This window comes from Pseudorasbora parva, chromosome 19 (genome assembly GCF_024679245.1).
Source record: "Pseudorasbora parva isolate DD20220531a chromosome 19, ASM2467924v1, whole genome shotgun sequence".
Taxonomy (NCBI): domain Eukaryota; kingdom Metazoa; phylum Chordata; class Actinopteri; order Cypriniformes; family Gobionidae; genus Pseudorasbora; species Pseudorasbora parva.
In genome coordinates, this window is record NC_090190.1 from 1,598,266 (window position 1) to 1,625,716 (window position 27,451).

The following is a 27,451-nucleotide window of genomic DNA, read 5'->3' on the forward strand; positions in this document are numbered from 1 at the left end:
GAATCAGCGAATCGACTCATGATTCGGATCGCGTGTCAAACTGAAACAATTGGCGTGATTTATTTAAATAAAAAAGTTTAAATATTTTTTAATTTGATTTTTGTATTGTTTTGACTAATGAAATATTTATTTTATTCAATGTTGTTTAAATAAAATATATTTAAATTTAAAATTGTATTACTTTAATTCAAATATATATTTTATTAAATATGGTGTGATTTATTTTTATATATACTATATAATTATAGTATTTTATTTATTTTTCTTTTTTAATACATTGTAAAAAATCCTGAAAACAACAATCTTCTTCTTCTTCTTCTTCTTCTTCTTCTTCTTCTTCTTCTTCTAGCTGTTCCCTTCAGGAGCGAATCATCTGCCTCCATCTGGTCCTATCCTCTGTCTCCTCTTCTCTCAAACCGACAACAACAACAACAACAACAACAACAACAACAACAACAACAACAATGATAATAATAATAATAATAATAATAATAATGTTAATAATAATAATAAACAATGAACATTATTTCATATTTTACTTTATGTTTGTAATTATTTTAAACGTTTTTGTTTTGATTAAAATATTTTGTTATTATAAATGTATTATTATAAGTTACACATTTATTATTATAAAATATTATTATAATTTGTACATACTATTTAATTATTTGATATTATATTATTGTATAAATATTTTAATACATTTTTAAAATGCCTGAATCTGAAGCATTAATTTATAAAAACAAATATTCGTAATAATTTGTAACAAAAACATTTTGACTAATTAAAATGATCTCATAATGTTTTTCTATTTAATTCAATGTTAATGAAAATATTTAGACTTAATATTAATATTACTTTCATTAAAATATTGCTTGATATATTCAATTATTATTTCATTATGTTATATGATTTTACTTGATTCATTTTCCTGGTTGAGAAATCAAAGCCACAGTCTAAAAAATGCTGGGTTAAAACATCCCACGTTGGGTTGAAAATGAACTAACCCAGCAATTGGGTTGTTTTAACCCAGCGGTTGGGTTAAATGTTTGCTTAAGACAACCCAATCGCTTTGTTAAAACGACCCAATTGCTGGATTAGTCCATTTTCAACCCAACTTGGGTTGTTTTTAACCCAGCATTTTTTAGAGTGCATGATTATTGATTATGATCTATGAAACTCGCTCGCGTTTGTCCGTCAGGGGGAGCCATTGCGCTGAGCACTCGTTCAGATTGACCTCGTTCATGCAGTTTCACATTTACATGCTCCATCACAACACAATGAGTGAATTTTACACTTTGTTTTTAAATTTAACGGGGAATCAATTTCAAAGGTTCAATGATGAATTGATTTGTTCGAACCGATTCAGTCAGTTCAGACAGGTTAGGTGAACCGGTTCAACCTGTTCATTGAAAACATCCGATTTGATCCAAAGCACAGGGCAAATGTGTTCATTACATAATGACATGTCTCTGAATAATTGGGATAAAAAGACAAAAATAACACGCGGTTTAGCACTTAAATCAGACATGGAGGAGCCCAAACACAAGTTAAACTTCTCTCTCTCTCTCTCTCTCTCTCTCTCTCTCTCTCTCTCTCTCTCTCTCTCTCTCTCTCTCTCTCTCTCTCTCTCTCTTTCTCTCTCTCTCTCTCTCTCTCTCTCTCTCTCTCTCTCTCTCCATATGGTCGCGCTCTCTGTCAATCATTGCCCGAGCTCTCCCTCCGTTTAGAGCCGTGTTTTTCTCTCAGTCCTGCGGGTGGCTCGACTTCTTCAGGCATATGGCCGAGAGACCTCACGCTAAACTCACCTTCACCAGACGAAAGCAGCTTTAAACGCGACGCGACGCGGCGAAACATATCGAAAGCGACCTATTTTAGTGCTCAGAAGCGCGCGGAGGAATAAGCAAGACAAAAAAGCAACACGTATCCGCTGGGATTTGAGTCCTGTGTGAGAGAGAGAGAGAGAGAGAGGGGGAAGAGTTTCTCCAAAAGTGGGAACAGACGCGGAGGGACGATATTTCCCGTTTTCACAAGCGAAGACTAAGGAATTATGAGGAACGTTTGGATGATATTAACCCTCGGCTTGACAGCCTTTCTTTCGGGGGAAAGGGTGAGTTTTTACACCGGGGACATTGTGAGGTTTTCTGGGGGGTAGTTGAGCGGAAAGTCGTGCAGTCGCGCTATAAAGTGACCAATGAAAAATGTTACCGCTGCGATGATGATTCATTCTTTACATCAAATGATTCAAATCATGTGTCCTTTCGGGTTCTCACTGAATCACAGCAGCTTTTACATTCAGCTATTTTAAATACTAGCATTAATACACCGATATAATGTTGTGCTAACAGAGATGCTGTTTTGTCAAATGACTAATATTCGATAGTTTTGGAATAAATATATAGTTTTGGTTATTTAATCGCAAATAAATGGGCTATAGTGTTGTCTAAATTCCATCATTAAACATTGACTTGTGTATGAAGACTTTTTTTGTATAGTGAGGAATGTAGACTAGCAGTTTTAGGTTTGATTAAACCTAAAAAGGAATATTTGCCCATGATTTACTGGCCCTCAATTCATTCTAGGTGTCTAAAACATTCATCTTTCAGACGAACACAATCAGAGTTATATTTATAATGGCAGTGAATGGCTGTTTCTGTTTTGAAGTCCATAAAAGTGCATCTATTCATTATAAAAGTGCATCTATTCATCATAAAAGTGCATCTATCCATTATAAAATGCATTTATCCATTATAAAAGTGCATCGATCCATTATAAAAATGAATTTATCCATCATAAAAGTGCATCTATCCATCATAAAAATGCATTTATCCATCATAAAAGTGCATCTATCATCATAAAAGTGCATCTATTCATCATAAAAGTGCATCTATTCATTATAAAATGCATCTATTCATTATAAAAATGCATTTATCCATCATAAAAGTGCATCTATTCATTATAAAAGTGCATCTATCATCATAAAAGTGCATCTATCCATCATAAAACTGCATCGATTCATAATAAAAATTCATTTATCCATTATAAAAGTTCATCTATCCATCATAAAAGTGCATCTATCCATCATAAAAGTGCATCTATCCATCATAAAAGTGCATCTATCCATCATATAACTGCTCCACAGAGCTCTGTGGGTTAATAAAAGCCTTCTGAAGCGATGCGCGTTTGTGTAAGAAACACACATACACATTTTTTTAACTTTACAAACTGCACGCGCATTCACAAGACACTGGCATTCCAGCGCTAATACAACATGGAAGAGCCAGGATATGTTTTAATATAGCTTTGATTGTGTTCGTCTGAAAGCAGAATGTCATACACACCTAGAAAGAGCTGAGGGAGAGTAAATCATGGGGTCATTTACATCTTTGGGTGAACCATCCCTTTAACCCAATGCTTCCAGGCACCCATTTTGTCTGTAACCCCAGACATTTCTGGCGTTCAAAATCAAGTCAAAATGTGGCCGGTTTTTCCAGCTTAAAGTGACCAGGTGCCCGATCAGCTTAACGTGCAGAAGCTGTAAATGAGACACCAGCTCTCTGGGATGTGAACACATGGAGGGTTTTGCATAGGCTTTCTCTAATCAGAATCGAAGACAAGGATGGAATATGTTCTGGAGCATTGCAAGTGACATTCATTAATGTTTTGCAGGGGCTTGATTGCGTTTCTGCCTCACCTCCCTTATTATACAGTTAATTGGCGATGCATCTTGATGAATGTAGATCCTGAATAATCCAGTAATTTTTTGACGAAATGCCAGAGGGTTGGCACTCATGTTTGCAATTCCACGGTTGATTGACATGCGGTTTGTACGTTCTCCTCCCATTGATTATAGGACCACGCTCACTCACTTTGGCCTACAAGCATCACGACAGCATCAATCTCAGCGGGACTCAACATAGATTTTTTTATCCATAGTTTTCAGTCACGTGTCTGTCGCGGAGCCTTAGAGGCCAAAACCGCCATTGAACTGCAGCACAAACCAAATCTTAAAGGGTTAGTTCAGCCAAAAATGAAATGTCTGTCATTAACTCCTCTCCCTAATGTCGTTCCACACCCGTAAGACCTCCGTTCATCTTCACACACAGTTTAAGATATTTTATATTTAGTCCGAGAGCGTATGCAAGTGTATGCACACTATACTGTCCATGTCCAGAAAGGGAATAAAAACATCATCACAGTAGTCCATATGAGACATCAGTGGGTTAATTAGAGTCTCTTGAAGCATCCAAAATACATTTGGGTCCAAAAATAACAAAAACTACGACTTTATTCAGCATTGGCTTCTCTTCCGGGTTTGTGTTCAATCCTCAAATAAAGATTCAAACGGTGATGAATCAGCGAATCGATTCGTGATTCGGATCGCCAGTGTCTCGTGATTTCAGCAGTTTGACAGCTTGACACGTGATTATACAATTTTGGGTGAACTAAACATTTAAAGTATTTCAATCACTGCAGTATTTCAATCACTAAAAACAACGGGACGTTTTTAAAACACTTAATGTGAAAAACACTATAGTTTACTAAAATAAAGTTTAACGCTAATCTACACTGTAAAACATGATAGCCATGTTAAGTTATATGAACTTACTTTTTGTCTTTAACTTTAATTGTCATGATAAGTTTTGGAAATTTAACTCAAGTGTATAAGTTTTCAATAATTAAACTTAATGTTGTGTTGATATGGGTTTTATGTTAAATTGAGTTGTTACACCACTTGATTTCAAACAGATTAATTATGCACACTGTAAAAAAAAGGCAAAATTTGAATTTTTGCAGTACAGTCGACTTGGATGTTTAAGTTATTTCAACTTAAATTATGTTAAACTGACTTTTAAAAAAAATTAGTTACATCTTCAACTAATAAACAAAAGTTTAACATTTCTTAACTTATTTTGATGAGTTAAAACAATGTAAAAACATGTTGTCATAACTTATTGAACATATAATGTTTTACAGTGCAGTATAAAACCGTTATAATCACCCTCCGTCCGCTTACTGATGACTTCTTTTAAACCATTAAAGTGCTGTAATCAAACATTGTATGTGAAATATAATGATATTAAAAGATTAAATTCAGTTTACATCTTTTTGATGAGGCATACTATATAAAGGCGAGTAGATGAAACCCGGAATATGAACGCTACGTTTTCTTTAAAATGGGTTTTGATGGGGAAAACAACTAGCGAGAAACCTCGTGTAACACTAATATTCTGTGTTCATTTGCTTTCCTGTACAAAGTGTGCAACATCAATAAGGTATAAATTGAATTTGGTATTTTAATATTACCGTTTTACTGCATTAATACTGACTACAAGCCTGGTAATAATGACTGGTGGTCAGTGGAGGAGAGCCTTCCTATGAGCGTGACGACACTCGAAAACTATGAATACCGGCATCATGTGCACTGAGCAATTAAAGCGATCTGGTTTTATTTTATTTTTTATTCGTTTATTTGAATGGGACCAAGCATAGGTTATTCACACTCTAAAAAATGCTGTAAAAAACAACCCTATATTGGGTCAAAAATGGACTAACCCAGCAGTTGTGTTGTTTAAACCCAGCGATTGGGTTGTCTTAAGCAAATAATTAACCCAACTGCAGGATTAAAACAACCCAATTACTGGGTTAAAACAACCCATTTGCTGGGTTAGTCCATATTTGACCCAACATTGGGTTAAAACAACCCAGCATTTTTAAGAGTGTAATATTCTGTGTTCATTTGCTTTCCTGTACAAAGTGTGCAAGATCAATAAGGTATAAATTGAATTTGGTATTTTAATAAAGCTATCTGGTTTTATTTATTTTTTATTCGTTTATTTGAATGGGACCAAGCATAGGTTATTCACACTCTAAAAAATGCTGGGTTAAAAGCAACTCGTGTTGGGTTGAAAATGGACAAACCCAGAAATTGGGTTATTTGAACCCAGTGAATGGACCCATGCAAACAACCCAATTTCTGGGTTTATCCATTTTCAACCCAACTTGGGTTGCTTTTAAACCATAGTTTTTAAAGAGTGCATGAACATTGATACCTCCAGGATGACGAGGATATACAATGTGTGTGTGTGTGTATATGTATATGTGTGCATATATGTATATGCGTGTGTGTGTGTGTGTGTACACTCTAAAACATTCTGAGTAAAAAACAACCCTATATTGGGTCAAAAATGGACTAACCCAGCAGTTGGGTTGTTTTAACCCAGTGATTGGGTTGTCTTAAGCAAATATTTACCCCAACCGCAGGCTTAAAACAACCCAATCGCTGGGTTAGTCCATATTTGACCCAACATTGGGTTAAAACAACCCAACATTTTTTTAGAGTGTATACTGTTAAGTATATTGCAGTGTATATAACCTTTCACACTGCGTGTATTATTTATTGTCTATTGTTTAATGTTACTGTGCATCAGATGTCATACGTCTCGTCATGATCACCCAAGAATTTCACCACTATAGCACTTGTGTATATGGTTGCGTGACAATAAAGTGATTAGATTGATTGATCCGTACACGTCCCCTCCGTGTGCAAACCAAAAGAAAGGGTTTGTCTGTGAATATGTCACGGGGATGTCTCCTCTGACCTCCGCTTTGGCTGAAATTGCATGCTTTGGCCCTGTTCGGTGTGTTGTCTGCGGTCAGAAGTTGGATTGTGTAATTTGCATGTTTTGGTGGGAAGTGTGAACACTGTCTTCGTCTGAAAGGGAGATTTTATACGATTAAGGTCATTGCACCCTTTCCGCCTGAGACAGATCTCAAGGGAATCGTTTTCTCACAACTAAGTGTTTTGAGAGAGACGCACATCTTGCCACAGATACGAGCATGCTTTGCTTTGCTAAATGTTTGCCAATGCTATTTTTAAAAGATTCAGGCCCTTCACAGATAAGACACATTTAGATTATGTTTACTTAATGAAATTGTGTCGAAATTAGATATGTTTATCAGCCTAATATATTTAAAACTGAAGTTTACTTCATTAATTTGCGTTAAAACGAAATGAAATATTTGTGCTGACGTAACGAACGGCAGTGGATCTGTCGTTCCCAGCATGCTTTGCAAGGGACTGCGCTAGGAGAGAAAATGTACGGATTAAAGTGATATTTATGTGTTTTTCAGGAAAGGGAAAGATGTTATTAGTTTATGTTAGTGTTTAATGTTCAGTTATGTTGGACATTGAGGAGTTTTGTGGTTATTATGCAGAAGTGTGTGTGTGTGTGTGTGTGTGTGTGTGTGTGTGTGTGTGTGTGTGTGTGTGTTTAGGCTGTGGGCTCTTATACAGATATTCGCTGGAATTCCTGCTCTCAATTAAATATTTTTAGTTTGTCCAATGAGTTCATTTTGCATTTTATTTTTTTAAACATGCTTGTTGTTATATAAAAGTTTTAAAGGCAAATTAAATTGATAACAGTGTTCACCTTACATAATAAACGTTTATATATTTAACATAACATCATTAAGTAAACGGCGCATATAAATATTAACAGTGTCAAATTCAAATGGTTTGTGTTTACTCAAAGATATCGTGCCAGCTTTACTAGTATTTTTTTGTTCATATAACTAAATTGTTATTTGTAAAAATTGCTCATTATAGTTGTGTGCGACCACTTGCCACATATTTTTAAGTAAATTCAACAAGTCATTTTTTTTGAGTGCAGTTTGTTTTGCCACTGTTTTTCTTTCTATCCAATCGGTTATGTGATGATGTTGCAGGTAAATTTGACCCATTTTGTTTTTTGAGCTACTGAAAATATTGGTTAACCTGTTTTTTTCGTGACATTTTCATGACTTTTTCTCACTTAGGGTGAACACTGATGTGTTGACATACACACACATAATTTCTATTACGTTTGTGATGTTTGTGGGTCAATTTGACCCACGTATTTTAAATGTTTACGGCAACTGTACAGACCAAAAATAATACAATGACTTATATTTTGTTACACTGCAAAAAATGCTTTTCTTACTTAGTATTTTTGTCTTGTTTCTAGTCAAAATATCAAAAAAAATCTTAAAACAAGAAGTATTTACTAGACAAGCAAAAGTTATTGTCTTGTTTTGTGAAAAAATAACTCAAAATGAAGAGAGTTTTGTCTTAAAATAAGATAAATAATCTCCCAATGGGGTAAGAAAAATAATCTTAATTCAACCAGAAAACAAGATTATTTTGCTTATTTTAAGACAAAACTCTCTTAATTTTGAGTTATTTTGTCACAAAACAAGACAATAATTTGTTCTTGTCTAGTAAATGTTTCTTAATGTAAGAATTGTTTGATATTTTGACTAGAAACAAGTAGGCTTGGGCGGTATCCAAATTTTGATACCGTCAAACCTCCTCCCTATTTTACCTCGGTATACGGTATTACCGTGAATAATTAAAACATTATGATGTAAGGCTCAGACAGCGTCAACAAACTGTTGGCTTGGCTTATATATATATATATATATATATATATATATATATATATATATATATTTTTTTTTTTTTTTTTACATTTGAGCCCCTGAAAAACTCTCTGCACGTTTTATGCTTACCGTTATGAGACAATTGTCAGACAATTGACTTTTTTTTTTTGTGAGTCCCATGTCCACTTGATTTTTGTGCAGTTCATGCTTATTGCTTACATTGCCAGCTGTGTGACAAAAGGCTTCGGCAATATTACAGCATAGTCCGAGGGTGCGCTCGGTTTTTCATCCACGCAGCAGTGAGGATGGTGGTTTCGGATATGCGCCCTTAGGTTCAAGGTATTTCCATCTCTCGTGGTCATCTTTTTGTTGCACAATTTGCAAATTGCCTCGTCTGTATTTACCGTCAAAACCCAAAATACTTCCAAACTGCAGAAGTTGTGTTCTTTTTCGATAATAACTCAGTGCCCGACTCGCCGTCTTTTCCCCTCTCTCTCTCTCTTTCTCATCCACGCTGTCACAACAACGCATACACATATTTAGGCATTTAATAAATAAATAGTATTTAATATGTAAATAGTTTAATTAGTTCAACTTATTAAATATTTAATAATTAATTGTTGATCAGCAATATGTAAGTTGATCTGTTTTTTGTTTTTTTTGACGGTTTGACGGTATTGAAACTGATACCGTTGCTATTTTTAGATCCCGCGGTATACCATTTTACCGTATTACCGCCCAAGCCTAGAAACAAGACAAAAATACTAAGTAAGAAAAGCATTTTCCCAGTGTATTTTAGTTTTTTACTACCCTATGAAGTTAAAATGGAGCTTTTCCCCACTTATTCCAATGCATAAAACATATTTCGTAAGCCACAGATGGTAAAAATGAGCTAAACTCTAAAAAAAAAAAAACACACAAAAAAACACTGGGGTTGGTAAATATGGGACAAAACACATGTTGGGTTAATTTTAGGTTTTAAGCAAATTAGGTTGTTACATCTGACCCCAGATCTGGGTAACACAAAAACTACCCAAACACTCAAAAAAAAAAAAGAAGAAAGAAATTGACCCAAAAGGCTCAAATATACTATTCAAATTTCAAACTATGTTGTTTTTCTTTAAATGTTGTGAATTGTCCTATTTAGGGGTATTTATATGAGTATGCATGTGAAGTTTAAACACACTGATGTGTAGAGAAATGTGCATGCATACATTTTTATAAAACATTTTGATGTTCGTGGGTCAGTTTGACCCTCATAGGCATTTGTTTAAAAGCACCTACAGACCCAAAACAGCAAATCAAAGCTCTTCAACTCTTGGCTTGCTGAGCTCAACAATGTTTTATTTGTCAAAGGTTGTGAAATCAGAAGTTTAACCTGTTATCTGTCAGTCCCACTTTATTTAGAACCAGAGCGTGTGTTATAGACCATATCACAAATGGAGAATAAGTTTATTCTTTGTAATGTGTGAGACATACAGCGTTTGTACCTGATTGTATGGAAATGTATTGAATTCATGAGGGGTTAAATGAGTGGAAATGGTGAAAAAAGAGAGACTCACCCCTCACCCCACTATTCCTGATTAGCCATGAGGATGGTCACACGTCCACTAGGCATGTGCCGATATCAAGTTTTCATGTTGCGATTAATTGATGAAGTTTTATCACGATATACGATATTATCACGATAATGAAATAAGTTGCAAAAAAAAAAGAGTTGCCATAGCATAACAGCTTTAAGAACTATTTTTTTAAGAACAAAAACAACTGAATGTTTAAATACAATAATGCACCAAAAATATATACAGCTCTGGAAAAAAATTGAGACCCCTCATTGAGAAATCAATGTTAAGTGGTCTCTTGATATTTTTCAGAGCTGTAAAAGTACAATTTTCAAACAGATTAAATTGCAAAAAAAAAAAAAAAAGGCTATAAAGAACAACAGGTAGGCTTACAAATTACAACAAGGTCTCATTATTTAATGCATTAACTAAGATTGAGCAATAGCTACATTTGGTACAGAAAGTATAATGTTTTTGGTAATGTTAGTTCAGAAATACCGATCATTGTTAGTTTTATCTTAGGTCCATTAAAAAAGTTATTTTGATTTTGATTTTAATGTTATTAAACAGTAACTAAGAAATTAACATAGAATGATTAATTCTTTATAAGTATTTTTCATTGTCAGTTTGGTGAATAATGAATTAACATGTTAACTAATGAAGTCCTATGTCTCAAAGTTATACTGAACAATAACAGAACAGTTCTAATTATTAGGGCATGTTGTAGTCCAGATTAAAACATAAAAATGTTTAAGTTTGAAAATAAATAGCCTATTAAGTCTTTAAGTATTAAGTATTTGGTGCTGTGATGAACAACATTGAGATTACAAAAACGAATGGATGTTTACTACACGCGGTTTTTGTTTGTTTGCTGGTTTCCGGGGTAACCGCTGCATTCTGCAGTTCATCAGCGCCCTCTGCTGTCACTGAGCGGCACTTCAGCAGCGCGTCTCCTTCACCGGTTCAGTCATGTGCAAACGCACGTTGGGCTTGTTTATATCTGAGCCGTGTCCCTTTGACGCAGAATACAGCGGTGTTGAACATTTATACGGTTGATGGGCAAAGTATTCTTGAATGCATTATAAAAAAAATATAAATTGTTAATAAATTATTATTTACGATATTTTAAAGTGCCCACGATAACAATATTGTGCATATTCATTATCGTGATAAATCGCATTATCGAAAATCGGCACATGTCTAACGTCCACACTAACTCTGAGCACTGAAAAATGCATTGAGTCTGAGAGATAAGAGCCCAGAAGTGTTCTGTAAATATTAATGCTTTAGGGTGGAATATTGGCTTATGCATTAATAATAATAGTGTAACATGCTATGGCATTTGGCCGATGCACACTGCAGTTTACAGTGAGTGTGTTAATGATAACACATCCACGGTCAGGGCTGTCGGCACTAGGGCTGCACGATTAATCAAAATCGAACCGCAATCGCGATTTGGCTTATGTGATTTTAATGAAATAAATATAAATGTATACACACACATATATATATTTTTTACAATAACTCCTTACGCCGCATTCACACGGGGCGTAGGCGTTAACGCTTCCCATTTACTTTGAACGGGTGACATCATCCGTTGCCGAACTGAATTGTGGGTTCTGTCGCGTGTAGGCCTGTCACGATAGTCGATAAATCAATTAATCGCACGATAAAAAAAATGAGCTCGATAATTTTTCCGGCCAAGATAATTGCCATTTGCATGCTTTTTTGTTTTCCTCGTCTCTCTCGTTGACTGCGCACGCCTCGTCCGTTTGGGGAGGTGTTTATACTCGACACGCAGACCGGCTGCGGCGTGATGAGACGTCATGCTCGGCCAGCAGATTCGTCTGGAACTCGTGGCTCTTCGGTTGCGGAGCCGCACGCAAAGTTACGAAATTTTGACGTGCACGAAACGGGGTCTCGCGCACTTCGCGTCGACGTCATTTATGCCGCGCGCACCCTCACGCTCGAGCGGACACGTCGAGTATAAACGAGGCTTAAAGCTACACTGAAGATTGATAAACGCAAGTTAATTCTTCAGTTCAGTCTGTGTGGGCTAAAGGCTCATCAGTTCCTGTAGAGATAGCGATACACATTCTCCTTTTGCCAAATAAATGAAAAGCATGTCATCAATGTCTTCTCTCTCGCTGTATCAAAATATCTCTTTCCTCAGAGATGGTCAAGCTCAGTTTGTGCATGATTACGCTATGATATATATATTTTTTAATACTGTATCCTAAATTGTGAATAATTAATATATCATATGCTGAAGTACATTTCTGGATTAAAAGAAAAAAAAACAACAAGAACCGTACAGACCGGAAAACCGTGAGCCTAAAACCGTGAGCCTAAAACCGTGAGCCTAAAACCGTGAGCCTAAGACCGTGAGCCTAAAACCGTGAGCCTAAAACCCGTGAGCCTAAGACCGTGAGCCTAAGACCGTGAGCCTAAAACCGTGAGCCTAAGACCGTGAGCCTAAGACCGTGAGCCTAAAACCGTGAGCCTAAGACCGTGAGCCTAAAACCGTGAGCCTAAAACCGTGAGCCTAAAACCGTGAGCCTAAGACCGTGAGCCTAAGACCGTGAGCCTAAGACCGTGAGCCTAAAACCGTGAGCCTAAGACCGTGAGCCTAAGACCGTGAGCCTAAAACCGTGAGCCTAAGACCGTGAGCCTAAGACCGTGAGCCTAAAACCGTGAGCCTAAGACCGTGAGCCTAAGACCGTGAGCCTAAGACCGTGAGCCTAAGACCGTGAGCCTAAGACCGTGAGCCTAAATCCGTGAGCCTAAAACCGTGAGCCTAAAACCGTGAGCCTAAGACCGTGAGCCTAAAACCGTGAGCCTAAGACCGTGAGCCTAAGACCGTGAGCCTAAGACCGTGAGCCTAAGACCGTGAGCCTAAGACCGTGAGCCTAAACCCGTGAGCCTAAACCCGTGAGCCTAAACCCGTGAGCCTAAAACCGTGAGCCTAAAACCGTGAGCCTAAGACAGTGAGCCTAAGACCGTGAGCCTAAGACCGTGAGCCTAAATCCGTGAGCCTAAAACCGTGAGCCTAAAACCGTGAGCCTAAAACCGTGAGCCTAAGACCGTGAGCCTAAAACCGTGAGCCTAAGACCGTGAGCCTAAGACCGTGAGCCTAAGACCGTGAGCCTAAGACCGTGAGCCTAAGACCGTGAGCCTAAGACCGTGAGCCTAAAACCGTGAGCCTAAAACCGTGAGCCTAAAACCGTGAGCCTAAGACCGTGAGCCTAAAACCGTGAGCCTAAGACCGTGAGCCTAAAACCGTGAGCCTAAGACCGTGAGCCTAAGACCGTGAGCCTAAGACCGTGAGCCTAAGACCGTGAGCCTAAGACCGTGAGCCTAAAACCGTGAGCCTAAAACCGTGAGCCTAAAACCGTGAGCCTAAGACCGTGAGCCTAAAACCGTGAGCCTAAGACCGTGAGCCTAAAACCGTGAGCCTAAAACCGTGAGCCTAAAACCGTGAGCCTAAGACCGTGAGCCTAAAACCGTGAGCCTAAAACCGTGAGCCTAAACCCGTGAGCCTAAACCCGTGAGCCTAAACCCGTGAGCCTAAAACCGTGAGCCTAAACCCGTGAGCCTAAACCCGTGAGCCTAAACCCGTGAGCCTAAGACCGTGAGCCTAAACCCGTGAGCCTAAACCCGTGAGCCTAAACCCGTGAGCCTAAACCCGTGAGCCTAAAACCGTGAGCCTAAAACCGTGAGCCTAAGACCGTGAGCCTAAAACCGTGAGCCTAAAACCGTGAGCCTAAAACCGTGAGCCTAAAACCGTGAGCCTAAAACCGTGAGCCTAAGACCGTGAGCCTAAAACCGTGAGCCTAAAACCGTGAGCCTAAGACCGTGAGCCTAAAACCGTGAGCCTAAAACCGTGAGCCTAAAACCGTGAGCCTAAAACCGTGAGCCTAAAACCGTGAGCCTAAGACCGTGAGCCTAAAACCGTGAGCCTAAACCCGTGAGCCTAAAACCGTGAGCCTAAAACCGTGAGCCTAAAACCGTGAGCCTAAAACCGTGAGCCTAAAACCGTGAGCCTAAAACCGTGAGCCTAAAACCGTGAGCCTAAGACCGTGAGCCTAAAACCGTGAGCCTAAACCCGTGAGCCTAAACCCGTGAGCCTAAAACCGTGAGCCTAAAACCGTGAGCCTAAAACCGTGAGCCTAAGACCGTGAGCCTAAAACCGTGAGCCTAAGACCGTGAGCCTAAAACCGTGAGCCTAAGACCGTGAGCCTAAGACCGTGAGCCTAAGACCGTGAGCCTAAGACCGTGAGCCTAAGACCGTGAGCCTAAAACCGTGAGCCTAAAACCGTGAGCCTAAAACCGTGAGCCTAAGACCGTGAGCCTAAAACCGTGAGCCTAAGACCGTGAGCCTAAAACCGTGAGCCTAAAACCGTGAGCCTAAAACCGTGAGCCTAAGACCGTGAGCCTAAAACCGTGAGCCTAAAACCGTGAGCCTAAACCCGTGAGCCTAAACCCGTGAGCCTAAACCCGTGAGCCTAAAACCGTGAGCCTAAACCCGTGAGCCTAAACCCGTGAGCCTAAACCCGTGAGCCTAAGACCGTGAGCCTAAACCCGTGAGCCTAAACCCGTGAGCCTAAACCCGTGAGCCTAAACCCGTGAGCCTAAAACCGTGAGCCTAAAACCGTGAGCCTAAGACCGTGAGCCTAAAACCGTGAGCCTAAAACCGTGAGCCTAAAACCGTGAGCCTAAAACCGTGAGCCTAAAACCGTGAGCCTAAGACCGTGAGCCTAAAACCGTGAGCCTAAAACCGTGAGCCTAAGACCGTGAGCCTAAAACCGTGAGCCTAAAACCGTGAGCCTAAAACCGTGAGCCTAAAACCGTGAGCCTAAAACCGTGAGCCTAAGACCGTGAGCCTAAAACCGTGAGCCTAAACCCGTGAGCCTAAACCCGTGAGCCTAAACCCGTGAGCCTAAACCCGTGAGCCTAAACCCGTGAGCCTAAACCCGTGACCCGAGCCGAACCGTGGGTTTAGTGAACCGCCGCCCCTAATATGCTCCTAAAACACAATCATCCGCTGCAGTTTTCATCCATGTGATTTATTGTTTTTGGTTCTTATTTAAATGCATTTTTTTAAACAGACTGAGAGTCCATGCTTTTATTGTTTTTGGTTGTTTTGTTCATTTATTGTGGTTATTTAAAATGTTTTCCATATTTAGTGTTAAATAGTCTTTAGAAATTAAAGTTTATTGATCTTTGAAAAGGTGTACCTGCATTTTTATCCCATTATCATTATTTTAGATGAAAAGGGTCTCAGAATGACAATATTATCGTTTAGCGCAATAATTTATTGGCCAATTTATCATCCATAAAAATTTGTTATCGTGACACCAGGCCTAGTCACGTCGGTTCACTCGCGTTCCAAGCGGCAGAAGTTGAAGATTTCTCAACTTTTCAAACGCCAGCGCAGGCATCATCCAATCAGATGTCCGTATGCAAATATCATACAGCAGACGCTAACCAATTGCGTTCATTACTGCTCAAACAGTGAACCATCCAGACGCAGCTCCCGGACCACTACGTGATATTCTTCCCGCTGTCGGCGCTTTTTCAGGATTTAATGTACTTAACAGCTTCGTGCACCTGTGCAGTGCACTGACAACAACTACACAGGCAATCGCACTCGCACATACAACCAAATCGGCATCCATTTCGTCTCACAGACTAGCTGTCATAAAAAGGCGCTTTTTTGTGTTGTGTTGTGTTGTGTTGTGTTGTGTTGTGTTGTGTTGTGGTCCAAGCGGCAAGTAAGTTAATGTGATTGGCTGTTGTCACTATGACCAAGCTTCAGCCACGCCCTCCGTCAAGCGTCAAACGCCTACGCCCCGTGTGAATGCGGCGTTAGGCTTTTACACCTTTCTAATGTTTTTTAGTCATAGTCTGTTTGCATATTAATAGGAAATGGAGGGAGAAAAGCCTGATTGCAGAAACATTTTTTTCCCCTCGATTTTATGTTAAGTTATAATTTTGTTCTCTTGGACACGTGGGATGGAAACTCGGCTTTATTTCACAAATGTTTATGTGATAATTCCAGTTAAATTTGCATGGAAATTAGTGTAGTGTTATCATTATTTTAACACCTTGTTGAATGAATATATTAGCAATCTCATAATGCCAAGATTTTCCATCACAGCAATAAATGACATTTTAAAATGCATAAAAAGAGCATATAATTTACTATATATTCACACAGAGAACAGATGATCTACACTGGAGGAATATTTCAGAATTTTGACTGTATTTTATTTCAGAAGTTTGGATTCGGTACGTGTTTTTTTTTTTTTTTTGAAGAAGAAGAAGTAGAAGAAATGAATCCGTCAAGGATATACTCAAATGATCAAAAGTGACATTAAGGACAGTTACAGCGTTTTCAAACAGTTTCTGTTCTTTTGAACAGTCCATTCATCAAATAATTCGGATCAAATGTATCGCACTGAAGAAATCGGCTGCAGGATTTACTCGCTAAATATTTTAACTCTGAAATTACTGGTAAAATTACACAAATAATTACAAAGCAATGGCAAGAATTAAACATTACGGTTTAAATTAGAAACACTGACACAGCATTTTGCAATTTAGAAAAAAACATTACAGCTCAGCTTCCACAAAAATATGAAACGGCAAAACTGTTTTTAATATTGATAATAATCCTAAATGTGTATTGATCATCAGATCCTCAGATATGAGAGTGATTAGTGAAGGATCATGTGACTCTGAAGACTGGAGGAATGATGATAATGATCACAGGAATAAATCACACTTTACTATATATTCACACAGAGAACAGATGAATAGCACTGGAGGAATATTACCCCGTTTTACTGTATTTTTGTTCAACTTTGGTGCACAGAACAGACACATTTAAAAATCTCTGCAACCCTTATTTTCTGAACGTCAGTATAAATGAGGTTTTTTTTCCATTCTCCAGCGTGCATTTAAAGTGGACACGTGGGAGAAAATCCTGCATCCCACCTCTCTTCCCTGCAGGGGCTCTTTTTTTACCCGCTCCACATTGCATAATCCCTAATGGTCTCAGCAGGCGTTGGGCCGCCGGGCTGTGGAGGAATCCCAGAGTGCTCTTGTTTTGTCATCAGCCCAGCCGACTTCTCTCCCCGCAGCTAAGCTCGTCATTATTATTACCCTGTCTTCGGTTACTCCAAAGAACAGTGGCATTATTCTTTATCTTCTTTCCCAGCAGATGGAAAGACTGAAGAGGCAGAGTAGGGGAGGGGAAAAGGCAGATATGCCACATGCCCTGTTTACGCCGCACCGCACACATCTGCATCACGGATGTGCGCTCGCTTCAGAGCCGCTCGGCCCCTAACTCTACCCTTAAACTGACCCACACCATGCTCTTGATGTACTGATGATATTCGGTTTGGATGAGAGAAAAAATACGCTACGAGTGCAGATTAGAAACGAGAACTTCTGACAAGTTTAACAGACTAGACCAGGGATTATAAGCAAAGTGTGCAAATCTATATGCCTTTATTCACGTGAAAAATCTTGGCACAACGCTATATTGTGTTTAGATGCTATAATTAAACGAGATCTATATCAATAAATGAACTATTTAATTGATTTATGGACATCTTAATACAAATTTTTCTGCAATTGTTATAGTACATATTTTACATCTGATATAACATTGTATCAGCGGTGCTACCCCCTTAATACGCCATAAATTGCGTATCATATGCACACGGAAAACTGTATCATATGCACGCTAAAGCTCATTTTGACTTATATGAGCGCCCCTCACATGTCAAAATGAGCTTTGGCGTGCATATGGTATGCAGTTTTTCGCGTACATATGATACGCAATTTATGTCCCACCCACTTTTTAAAACAATGTTACGCCATATATATAGATATATATATATATAGATTCCTCATCAGTGACTGCGCAGATCGGTCGAATGAGGCATCTACATTATATATATATCTATGATCGCGCCAGTTTGACCTCACCAGACGGAAGTCACAGCCGATGGGAACACTAGATGAGATTCGTCTGGATATGAGGTAAAGAAATACCATAAATACTGTTGTGTTTCTCACAGAAACCGATCGGTTCGTGTCTTAAGTCATCAGTGTGTCGTCAGGAGCAGCAGGGTTTTTGTGCACGTTGCCTAAGCATGTTTTTTTACTCTCATAGAATTGTTACCCATTCACATCATTATGACTGCCAGATGCAAAAGTTGAGTTAAAAATCTTCATTTGTGTTCTCCTGAAGAAACAAACACACCTACATGCTGGATGCACTGGGGTCAGCAGATAAACATCACAGGCTCATTTTTGGGTGAACTATCCCCTTAAATAAAGTGAACAGCAGCATACAATAATTTTTTTGTTGAGTGAAGCGAGTACTGAGATTGCTGGCCCAATGTGAACACACAGGCTTATGGGGAAAAGCACCCTCAGCACGCTCCTTTAGCTCCCAGTCTGACTGTTCTTGCTCTTTATTAGCTTAGCAAATGGAAAGTTCCTTTGGAGGATTGTGCTTTAAGAGCAGCGGTTGAAGTGGGACGGGGGTTTGTTTTAACTGCAGCTTTCGGGACGGTCCTGAATCTGCTTGACGTCAGAGTTTGTTTGGTGTGAAAGTGGTTTTCTTTTTCTGCACACGCTGAGTCCACTTGAGAAGTAGTTCATGTGAATTATAACGAAATCAGTGAATCGATCAATGATTCCGCTCGCGAGTCAAACTGCTGAAATCACGTGACATTGGCGATCCGAATCATTGATCGATTCGCTGATTCATAACCGTTTGAATCTTTATTTGAGGATTGAACACAAACGCGGAAGAGAAGCCAATGCTGAATAAAGTCGTAGTTTTTGTTATTTTTGGACCCAAATGTATTTTGGATGCTTCAAGAGACTCTAATTAACCCACTGATGTCTCATATGGACTACTGTGATGATGTTTTTATTCCCTTTCTGGACATGGACAGTATAGTGTGCATACACTTGCATACGCTCTCGGACTAAATATAAAATATCTTAAACTGTGTGTGAAGATGAACGGAGGTCTTACGGGTGTGGAGCGACATTAGGGAGAGGAGTTAATGACAGACATTTCATTTTTGGCTGAACTAACCCTTTACATATTTCAGAAATACTGTATATATGCCACAGACTTCCTGCATAAGTTTCATTCATTGTTTTATGCATTTGCAGTTTATTTTCCTCTCTACAGTAATTTTATTACGTTTTCTTTTATATAAAATGTATTAATTTAAAAGTATTGATTTGCAATTAATATTAACCTTATTTTTGCTTATTTTAATTAACATGCAGGATGTTTTTAACCTAAAAAAACTCTTTTTTAAATTTTAAAATAATTAGTTTTTATGTTAAATCTGCTCTCCGTAACTTTTTTTGTGTTTTACAAAAATTAAGATTTACAAAAATTATATAATGAGAATGTACAACATGTCTTACCCTGAATATGATATAGTGCACTTGTAATAAGTATTTATATTGGGACTATTTCAGGCCAAAAAGTTATGGACTGCAGGCTTGCAGCTTTTATGAATTTGCATTTTTAACTCTTTTTCTATGCATTTGTAGTTTATTTGAGTTAAAAATGCAAATATCTAAAAACGTATGCAACAAGTCTGTGGCAAGTTATATTTTATATATATATATATATATATATATATATATATATATAGAGAGAGAGAGAGAGAGAGAGAGAGAGAGAGAGAGAGAGAGAGAGAGAGAGAGAGAGAGAGAGAGATATGCAGGATCCTTTTAGCCTCTAAGGCCAATTTTTTTTATCATTATTGAATAAATTAAATGTATAGTGATTATTTTATTTCTTATATATATATAAAGTGATTTATGTCTTTGGTAAAGGCACTTTCTGTCTGTAAAGTGTAGTTGCACACTGTTAGATGAACATGTGGAGCACAGATACCTCTGAACAAAAGCCTATGAATGCTCCTTAAATGCACAAATAATTTGGTTTTGATGCATCTTCAGTAATTAAGCACATGTGAGGAGGATATTTTCCCAGCATGTATTCAAGCGTTTCTTTCATTTCCACGTGCATCACATGCCTCTGACAATATGACAGTGGTTGTTATGGGAACTGTTAGAAACCGTATCAAAAGCCGAGTGTTTTACACACACTTTGTCTGGATTGCTTCAGTGCATGTGGCCTTGCTTAAAGGAATACTCCACCGCTTTTTCATATTAAACTGTTATTCCCTTAACTAAGACGAGTTGACACACACCTCTGTCGTCTCAGTGTGTGCTCTTAATCTCTCTGACGCGCGGTGACGATCTGATAGCATTTAGCTTAGCCCACTAAGCCCAGTTCACATATGGTACCAAACAGAGATCAAGTTAGAAGCGATCAAACACCTCCATGTTTTCCCCAATTTAAATACAGTTACACCAATAGCTGAACGATCAAGTATGGTGACATAAAATAAAACGTGCCGCTTTTCTAAGCAGATTAAAAAGAAGAACTATAATGTATGGCGGAATAGCACTTCTGGGAGTACTTCGACTCGGCGCAGTAAAAAGTCCTCCCTCTCTCATTTCTGTCACTAGGGGGAGATGTGATCTTTCAGAGCGACTAAGAGCACGCACTGAGACGAGAGAGGTGTGTATCAACTCGTTTTAGTTAAGGGAATAACTTAGTGTAATATGAAAATGCGGTGAAGTAACCCTTTAAAACACACTCGAGCGTCTTGAGAACTTCTGAACTTTCTGAAATCTGCATTGATTGCTGCCACTACATCCGATGTGTTTTCACCGCGTTCCCCGAATCTGAGCTCGAGTGGCAAACTTGCACGGAAAGCGGCCCAAGAGGATGTTTAATGGTTGTGGTTCAGAAAGCATGCTGATCTTTGGGGAGTTTTGATGTGCTCGGATGCATTAATTCGACAGCCCCACGCGCCGCCGTTAATCTGGCCTAATGCACTGTTAACACCCGTGTGTGTGTGTGTGCTGGAAAGCCTTTCCTCATAGCCGTCCGTCACACTGCTTAAATGAGAGAAGGCCGAGTTCTAGCCTGGGAAAACCCAGACAACTTCCGGCAAGTTTAGATTTGCTCTGCAAGAAGTCTGGCAAAGAGCTCATTCAAGCCCATTTCTAATCCGTCGAAATCACAGCACCAATCAGAAACGGGGCTTTACACAAAACGACAGCGCAGCGGCGGTGAAGCAGATTTTGTACATTACAAAGATGGATGAACATCACTCGTTCGAATCAGCAATCACGTCTGTTTTAAAACTTTTTTTTAAGCGATTTAAACTTTTCCTTTTCGTTAAAACCCGAGCAAAGAACAACACTCAGCTACAGATGAGGATTACACCGGCTACTGATGAGGAGGATGAGGAGTGTGATCACACACACACACACACACACACACACACACACACACACACACACACACACACACACACAGACACACACACACACACACACACACACACACACACACACACACACACACACACACACACACACACACACACACACACACACACACACACACACACACACACACACACACACACCTCTGGATCTGGCCTTTCTGTGCTTATTTCCTCACACTAGATCTGGTAGTATAAAATTGTAAATAAATAACTAGCATAACTATACTCAAGTCTGAAAGTGTTCTAGCACATCTGAAATGACTGAATTTGAATAAAGTTTGTGAGACACAATTTTCCAAAGACTCATCAATATTATTTTATTTTCAAAATATTGCAAATGGCGTTTTAATCGCAGTATAAAAGCCTTACAGCGGCGGCGAATGCGATCAGAGCTCGATGTTTTCTGATCGACCTTCAATCCGATGCGATTAGCTTTTCCAAATTTAGAGTGGCGGTGGACACTATTATCAGCTATTCTTTTACAACAATGGCAAAAGTCATCCGAAGTCATTGCAACATCTTCCTCAAAATCACAAACAGAGAATTGCCGTCTCAGATGCTTCTCCTTCATCGCTCTGATTGGTTCTATCCAATCTCGCCCAGAGGTATTTGAGCATCGTCCGCTGGTGACGCCTCTTTGGAAATGATTTGTCTATGAAGCTTTGCCAGACCATAACTCAGTTACTACGGAGAATGCTCTGGTTTTAACCAAACTGGCCGAGTTCAGAAGAGCCGGTCCAACGAGACGGTTATCACTGAACCAAACAAACATTCTTTATCCTCAGAATAACCCATTAAACAAGCATGCAATCATTCACTGATTATGACAGAGTGCAAACGAATCCGATGTGTGGGAAAGTTTCACAAAACTTCGAACCAATAATGTTGTCGTGTGCAATACATGCAAGGGGAAACTTGCTTTTAATGGGAGCACGACGTGCTGTTCTCCAGCTGAAGCTAACTAATTAATTAATTGGAGATGGCAATACTACTAATAACAGTAATAATATTAATAATAATGATTAAAGTATAAATATTAATTACATTAATGTGATTTATTTTGGATAGAATAAAGTTTGATCAAGTTTAGGAGTCCTTATTGTAGCACTATTAGATATTATAGTCGTATCACTTGCCTGTATTTTGTTCCGTATGCATGAAGACTTACAAAAGTAGATCATTCATGTCAGTTACGGTTTCATACCGTAAATTAAAAGGTAAATAAGAATCTTTCAGCTCAATTGTCATGTAAAAAAGTTTGTAATTGTAGACTTGTAATAATTGTTTGCAGATTAATATTTTACCATTCTTTGTGTCCTGAAGTAAATGTCCCGTTTAAGCAGCACCTATTATTAATCACTTTTTTCGTCAGAGGAATTGCAGCTGATTTTTTTTTTTTCAACTGGAAGAGAACGGAATATTAAAACAATGCGTAGAAAGCATTTGTGTTTGATTTGAGTTGGACAGAAATCTGAGAACTTAAAGAGAATGACCTGTTTCGTTGGTTCAAAGTTCATTAAAACAACCATTTCAAAAAGTGAAAAGTGATTTTCTTTTTTTATATTATAGTTAGAATATGTATACCTCAATGTTTTAACTAATTGAGTAATCGCTCAAAATATTGTTGCAAATCTGATTAGTCATAAACGGCGATGGCAATAATCGCAGATTAACCGGTCAAATTATCGTCAGACCAGCCGATTAATCGGTCTAACAATCGGTAGATTAGTCAATTAATCACTCTAACAACCGGTAGATCAGGCGACCATCCGTTCCAATAATCGGCAGACATGGCAAGTAATCGGTCTAATAATCGGGAGATCAGACGATTAATCGTTCAAACAATTGGTAGATTAGTCGACCAACCTTTCAAAAAATAAAAATAAATAAAAAAAATCGGTAGGTAAGGCAATTAACCGGCCTAACAATATGCAGATCAGTTGATTAATCGTTCCAATAATAGGTTGATTAGTTGATTAATCGTTCCAATAATAGGTTGATTAGTTGATTAATCGTTCTAATAATTGGTAGATTAGTTGATTAATCGTTCCAATAATAGGTTGATTAGTTGATTAATCGTTCCAATAATAGGTTGATTAGTTGATTAATCGTTCCAATAATAGGTTGATTAGTTGATTAATCGTTCTAATAATTGGTAGATTAGTCGATTATCAAAATAATTGTTTGTTTCTGCACTATCGATGACGTGATAATCGTTACCAAACTGATCCGTGAGCCCAGTGTAGGTTCACAGCCCTACGAGTGTTTAATCCGAATCCCAGTCTTCTGAAGAGAGACAGTGGCTTTATATGATGAGCTGGTTTACCACAACGCACAGTAAACTTTTACCATAGTAAACACAGACATTCAAATGATTGTGACGCGTGAAAACAACACGAGAGTAAGAACACAAATACAAAGAGTGTGTTGCCAGGAACTTGGCACATGTGTTTTAGACTATAGATCTTTTCATTTTCTTTATTGTGGACTCTCTTAATATGTTATTGACCCATCCATCACTTCGGGATAACTTGCATCTGTCCTCTGTTACTGAATATTAAAGCTTCCTTTTGTTGTGTTCCGCATCTGTTCCTGCTTTGTGTCACCGGCGTCCAGCTCCTCAATATCGGCTTTGCTTTCTTTCTTCACGCTGCACTGACTGTACAAATCAGACACATTCAATACTGAGATCACACACACATTTCTGCATAGTTGTGGCCTCTTTCATGGAAAAACTGCATACTTAACTTCATGTTGACTCTCCGTTGTGTACACTAATAAACCGAAGTGTCATCACTGCAAAAAAAAATGCTTTTCTTACTTAGTATTTTTGTTTCTAGTCCAAACATCTAAAAATTCTCACCCCATTGGCAGATTATTTACCTTAATTTCTCTTAATTTTGAGATATTTTTCCCCAAAACAAGACAATAATTTTTACATGTCTAGTAAATGTTTCTTAATGTAAGAATTTTTAGAAATGTTGACTAGAAACAAGACAAAAATACTAAGTAAGAAAAGCATTTTTTGCAGTGACAAGATGGCGGTTCCTCTTCGCTGTGGCTTGGGTCGCCACTAGACTTCATTATGTTACGGTTTAGCCTGACAAACATCTATCTTTAGCGATTAATTGTGCCGTTAAAGTGTGTCAGAGTTTCCATACAGCCAAAATGAGCCTTATCAGCAAACACTGGAGCAGACTGGCTCTCAGTGGTGCTCTGAAGGCAGGTTAGCCAAGGGCTCTCCAATGCTTTTGGGGCTGGAAAAAGGCGACTAAACCGCATGCATTCCTTCTGAGTTACAGCAGAGAGAGTGAGAGTGTGTGAGGTTTGGCAGAGATCTGACGCTTGTTTCTGTTGGTGCAGTTTTTAACCGCCTCACGTGTCCTGATAAACTGTGCCCTGTCGGAGGTCTGACGGGACGGCCATCGCCTCCTCTTCCTCTTATTGCTCATCATCAAAGATTTAAAGCTCTGGGACAAGACCTATTTCTGTTTGCCAAAGCTGAATTATTCACATACAATGAAAAATGAATTTAAACTCGATTCTGTTGTCAGGAAGACTGGATATATGTCTTTATGAAATATGGTCCAAACTTAGAGATGCATGATTCATGAATTAAGAATCACATTTTTTCTCCCATAATTCTAAAGACGACTATGTAATTTTGAGAACATGTAATTTTGTCAAGGTTCTAACAAAATGTCAATTGCGGAAGTTTGAAGATATTTAATCTGTTTGAGTGAATCATCAATGACTCACTCATAAAGGCTTCACTTGTTTCATTACTGGATGAATCAGTGTTTTTTAATGTATCACTTGTGTGAATGATTCAATGACTCATAAAGACTTCACTTGTTTTATTACTGGATGAATCTGTGTTTTTGAATGAATCACTTGAGTGAATGAGTTAATGACTCACTCATAAAGACTTCACTTGTTTCATTACTGGATGAATCAGTGTGTTTAAGCAAATATATTGAGTGAATGATTCAATGACTCACTCATAACGGCTTCACTTGTTTCATTACTGGATGAATCAGTGTTTTTGAGCGAATCTCTTGAGTGAATGATTCAATGACTCACTCATAAAGGCTTTACTTGTTTCATTACTGGATAAATCAGTGTTTTTTAATGAATCACTTGTGTGAATGATTCAATGACTCATAAAGACTTCACTTGTTTTATTACTGGATGAATCAGTGTTTTTGAATGAATCACTTGAGTGAATGAGTTAATGACTCACTCATAAAGACTTCACTTGTTTCATTACTGGATGAATCTGTGTTTTTGAATGAATCACTTGAGTGAATGATTCAATGACTCACTCATAACGGCTTCACTTGTTTCATTACTGGATGAATCAGTGTGTTTAAGCAAATATATTGAGTGAATGATTCAATGACTCACTCATAACGGCTTCACTTGTTTCATTACTGGATGAATCAGTGTTTTTGAGCGAATCTCTTGAGTGAATGATTCAATGACTCACTCATAACGGCTTTACTTGTTTCATTACTGGATGAATGAGTGTTTTTTAATGAATCACTTGTGTGAATGATTCAATGACTCATAAAGACTTCACTTGTTTTATTACTGGATGAATCAGTGTTTTTGAATGAATCACTTGAGTGAATGAGTTAATGACTCACTCATAAAGACTTCACTTGTTTCATTACTGGATGAATCAGTGTGTTTAAGCAAATATATTGAGTGAATGATTCAATGACTCACTCATAACGGCTTCACTTGTTTCATTACTGGATGAATCAGTGTTTTTGAGCGAATCTCTTGAGTGAATGATTCAATGACTCACTCATAAAGGCTTTACTTGTTTCATTACTGGATGAATCAGTGTTTTTTAATGAATCACTTGTGTGAATGATTCAATGACTCATAAAGACTTCACTTGTTTTATTACTGGATTAATCAGTGTTTTTGAATGAATCACTTGAATGAATGAGTTAATGACTCACTCATAAAGACTTCACTTGTTTCATTACTGGATGAATCAGTGTGTTTAAGCAAATATATTGAGTGAATGATTCAATGACTCACTCATAACGGCTTCACTTGTTTCATTACTGGATGAATCAGTGTGTTTAAGCAAATATATTGAGTGAATGATTCAATGACTCACTCATAATGGCTTCACTTGTTTCATTACTGGATGAATCAGTGTTTTTGAGCAAATCTCTTGAGTGAATGATTCAATGACTCACTCATAAAGGCTTTACTTGTTTCATTACTGGATGAATCAGTGTTTTTTAATGAATCACTTGTGTGAATGATTCAATGACTCATAAAGACTTCACTTGTTTTATTACTGGATGAATCAGTGTTTTTGAATGAATCTCCCGAATACAGGACTCACTGACTTACTCATAAAGACTCATATTCAAATGATAAACTTTTATCCCAGTTCTTCTGTGATTATTTAAGATCTACATCTGCTGTTCACACACAAAGTTATTTCGTTTCAGTTTCTGCAGCTGATTCTTCTGTGTTTTTGATAGTCCTGTTTATGCATGAGCACTACATGAAAAAATGCTGTTAAATTTACAGAAAATACATTGTATAATGTGAATAGCTTCTGAAATAAAGTACATTAGGAAAATAAAAAGAGCTGTTAGGAACCCCTAATAAGGATGCATTTAAAACATATAGGTTATTGGCTGATAATAGAGATTTATTTATTGTTATTTTGTATTGGAAAAATATAGCTATATGTTGACATTGGATAATTGTGCATGCACATTTCTCTGTTTTTACATTTAGATTTCTTTATTATTATTCAAACTGCTGCAGAATTATTTTATCGCATATTTGTTGGTTACATAAAAATGTGTTTATTGCCCTTTTAAAATTCTCAAATCTTTATTATTGTGATTATTTGAAATAAATGTAATTTTAGTAGCATTTTAAGTTGTTTAATTTCATTTGAATGGATTCTGTAAAGGCTATGTTTGGTTTGGTATATTGCATTTTTCATGCATGTCTCTTGACCATATGGCTTCAGTGCTGAAAAACATATATAGGTTTGTTTGTTGCTCC

The 27,451-nt window shown here is 37.8% G+C and overlaps 1 protein-coding gene across 2 annotated transcripts in view; it reads left to right on the forward strand.

The window, feature by feature from the left end:
* The first annotated feature begins 1,718 nt into the window (after positions 1-1,718).
* The window catches only part of sdc2 (syndecan 2), a 73,438-nt gene continuing 47,705 nt past the window's right edge, over positions 1,719-27,451 (forward strand). For both annotated transcript variants that reach the window (XR_010899240.1, XM_067425602.1), the window contains exon 1: positions 1,719-2,110. Coding sequence is in view for 1 of the 2 variants with exons in the window: in XM_067425602.1 (XP_067281703.1) it covers positions 2,051-2,110 (60 nt within the window). In the remaining variant the exon portion in view is untranslated. The remainder of the gene's footprint in view (positions 2,111-27,451) is intronic.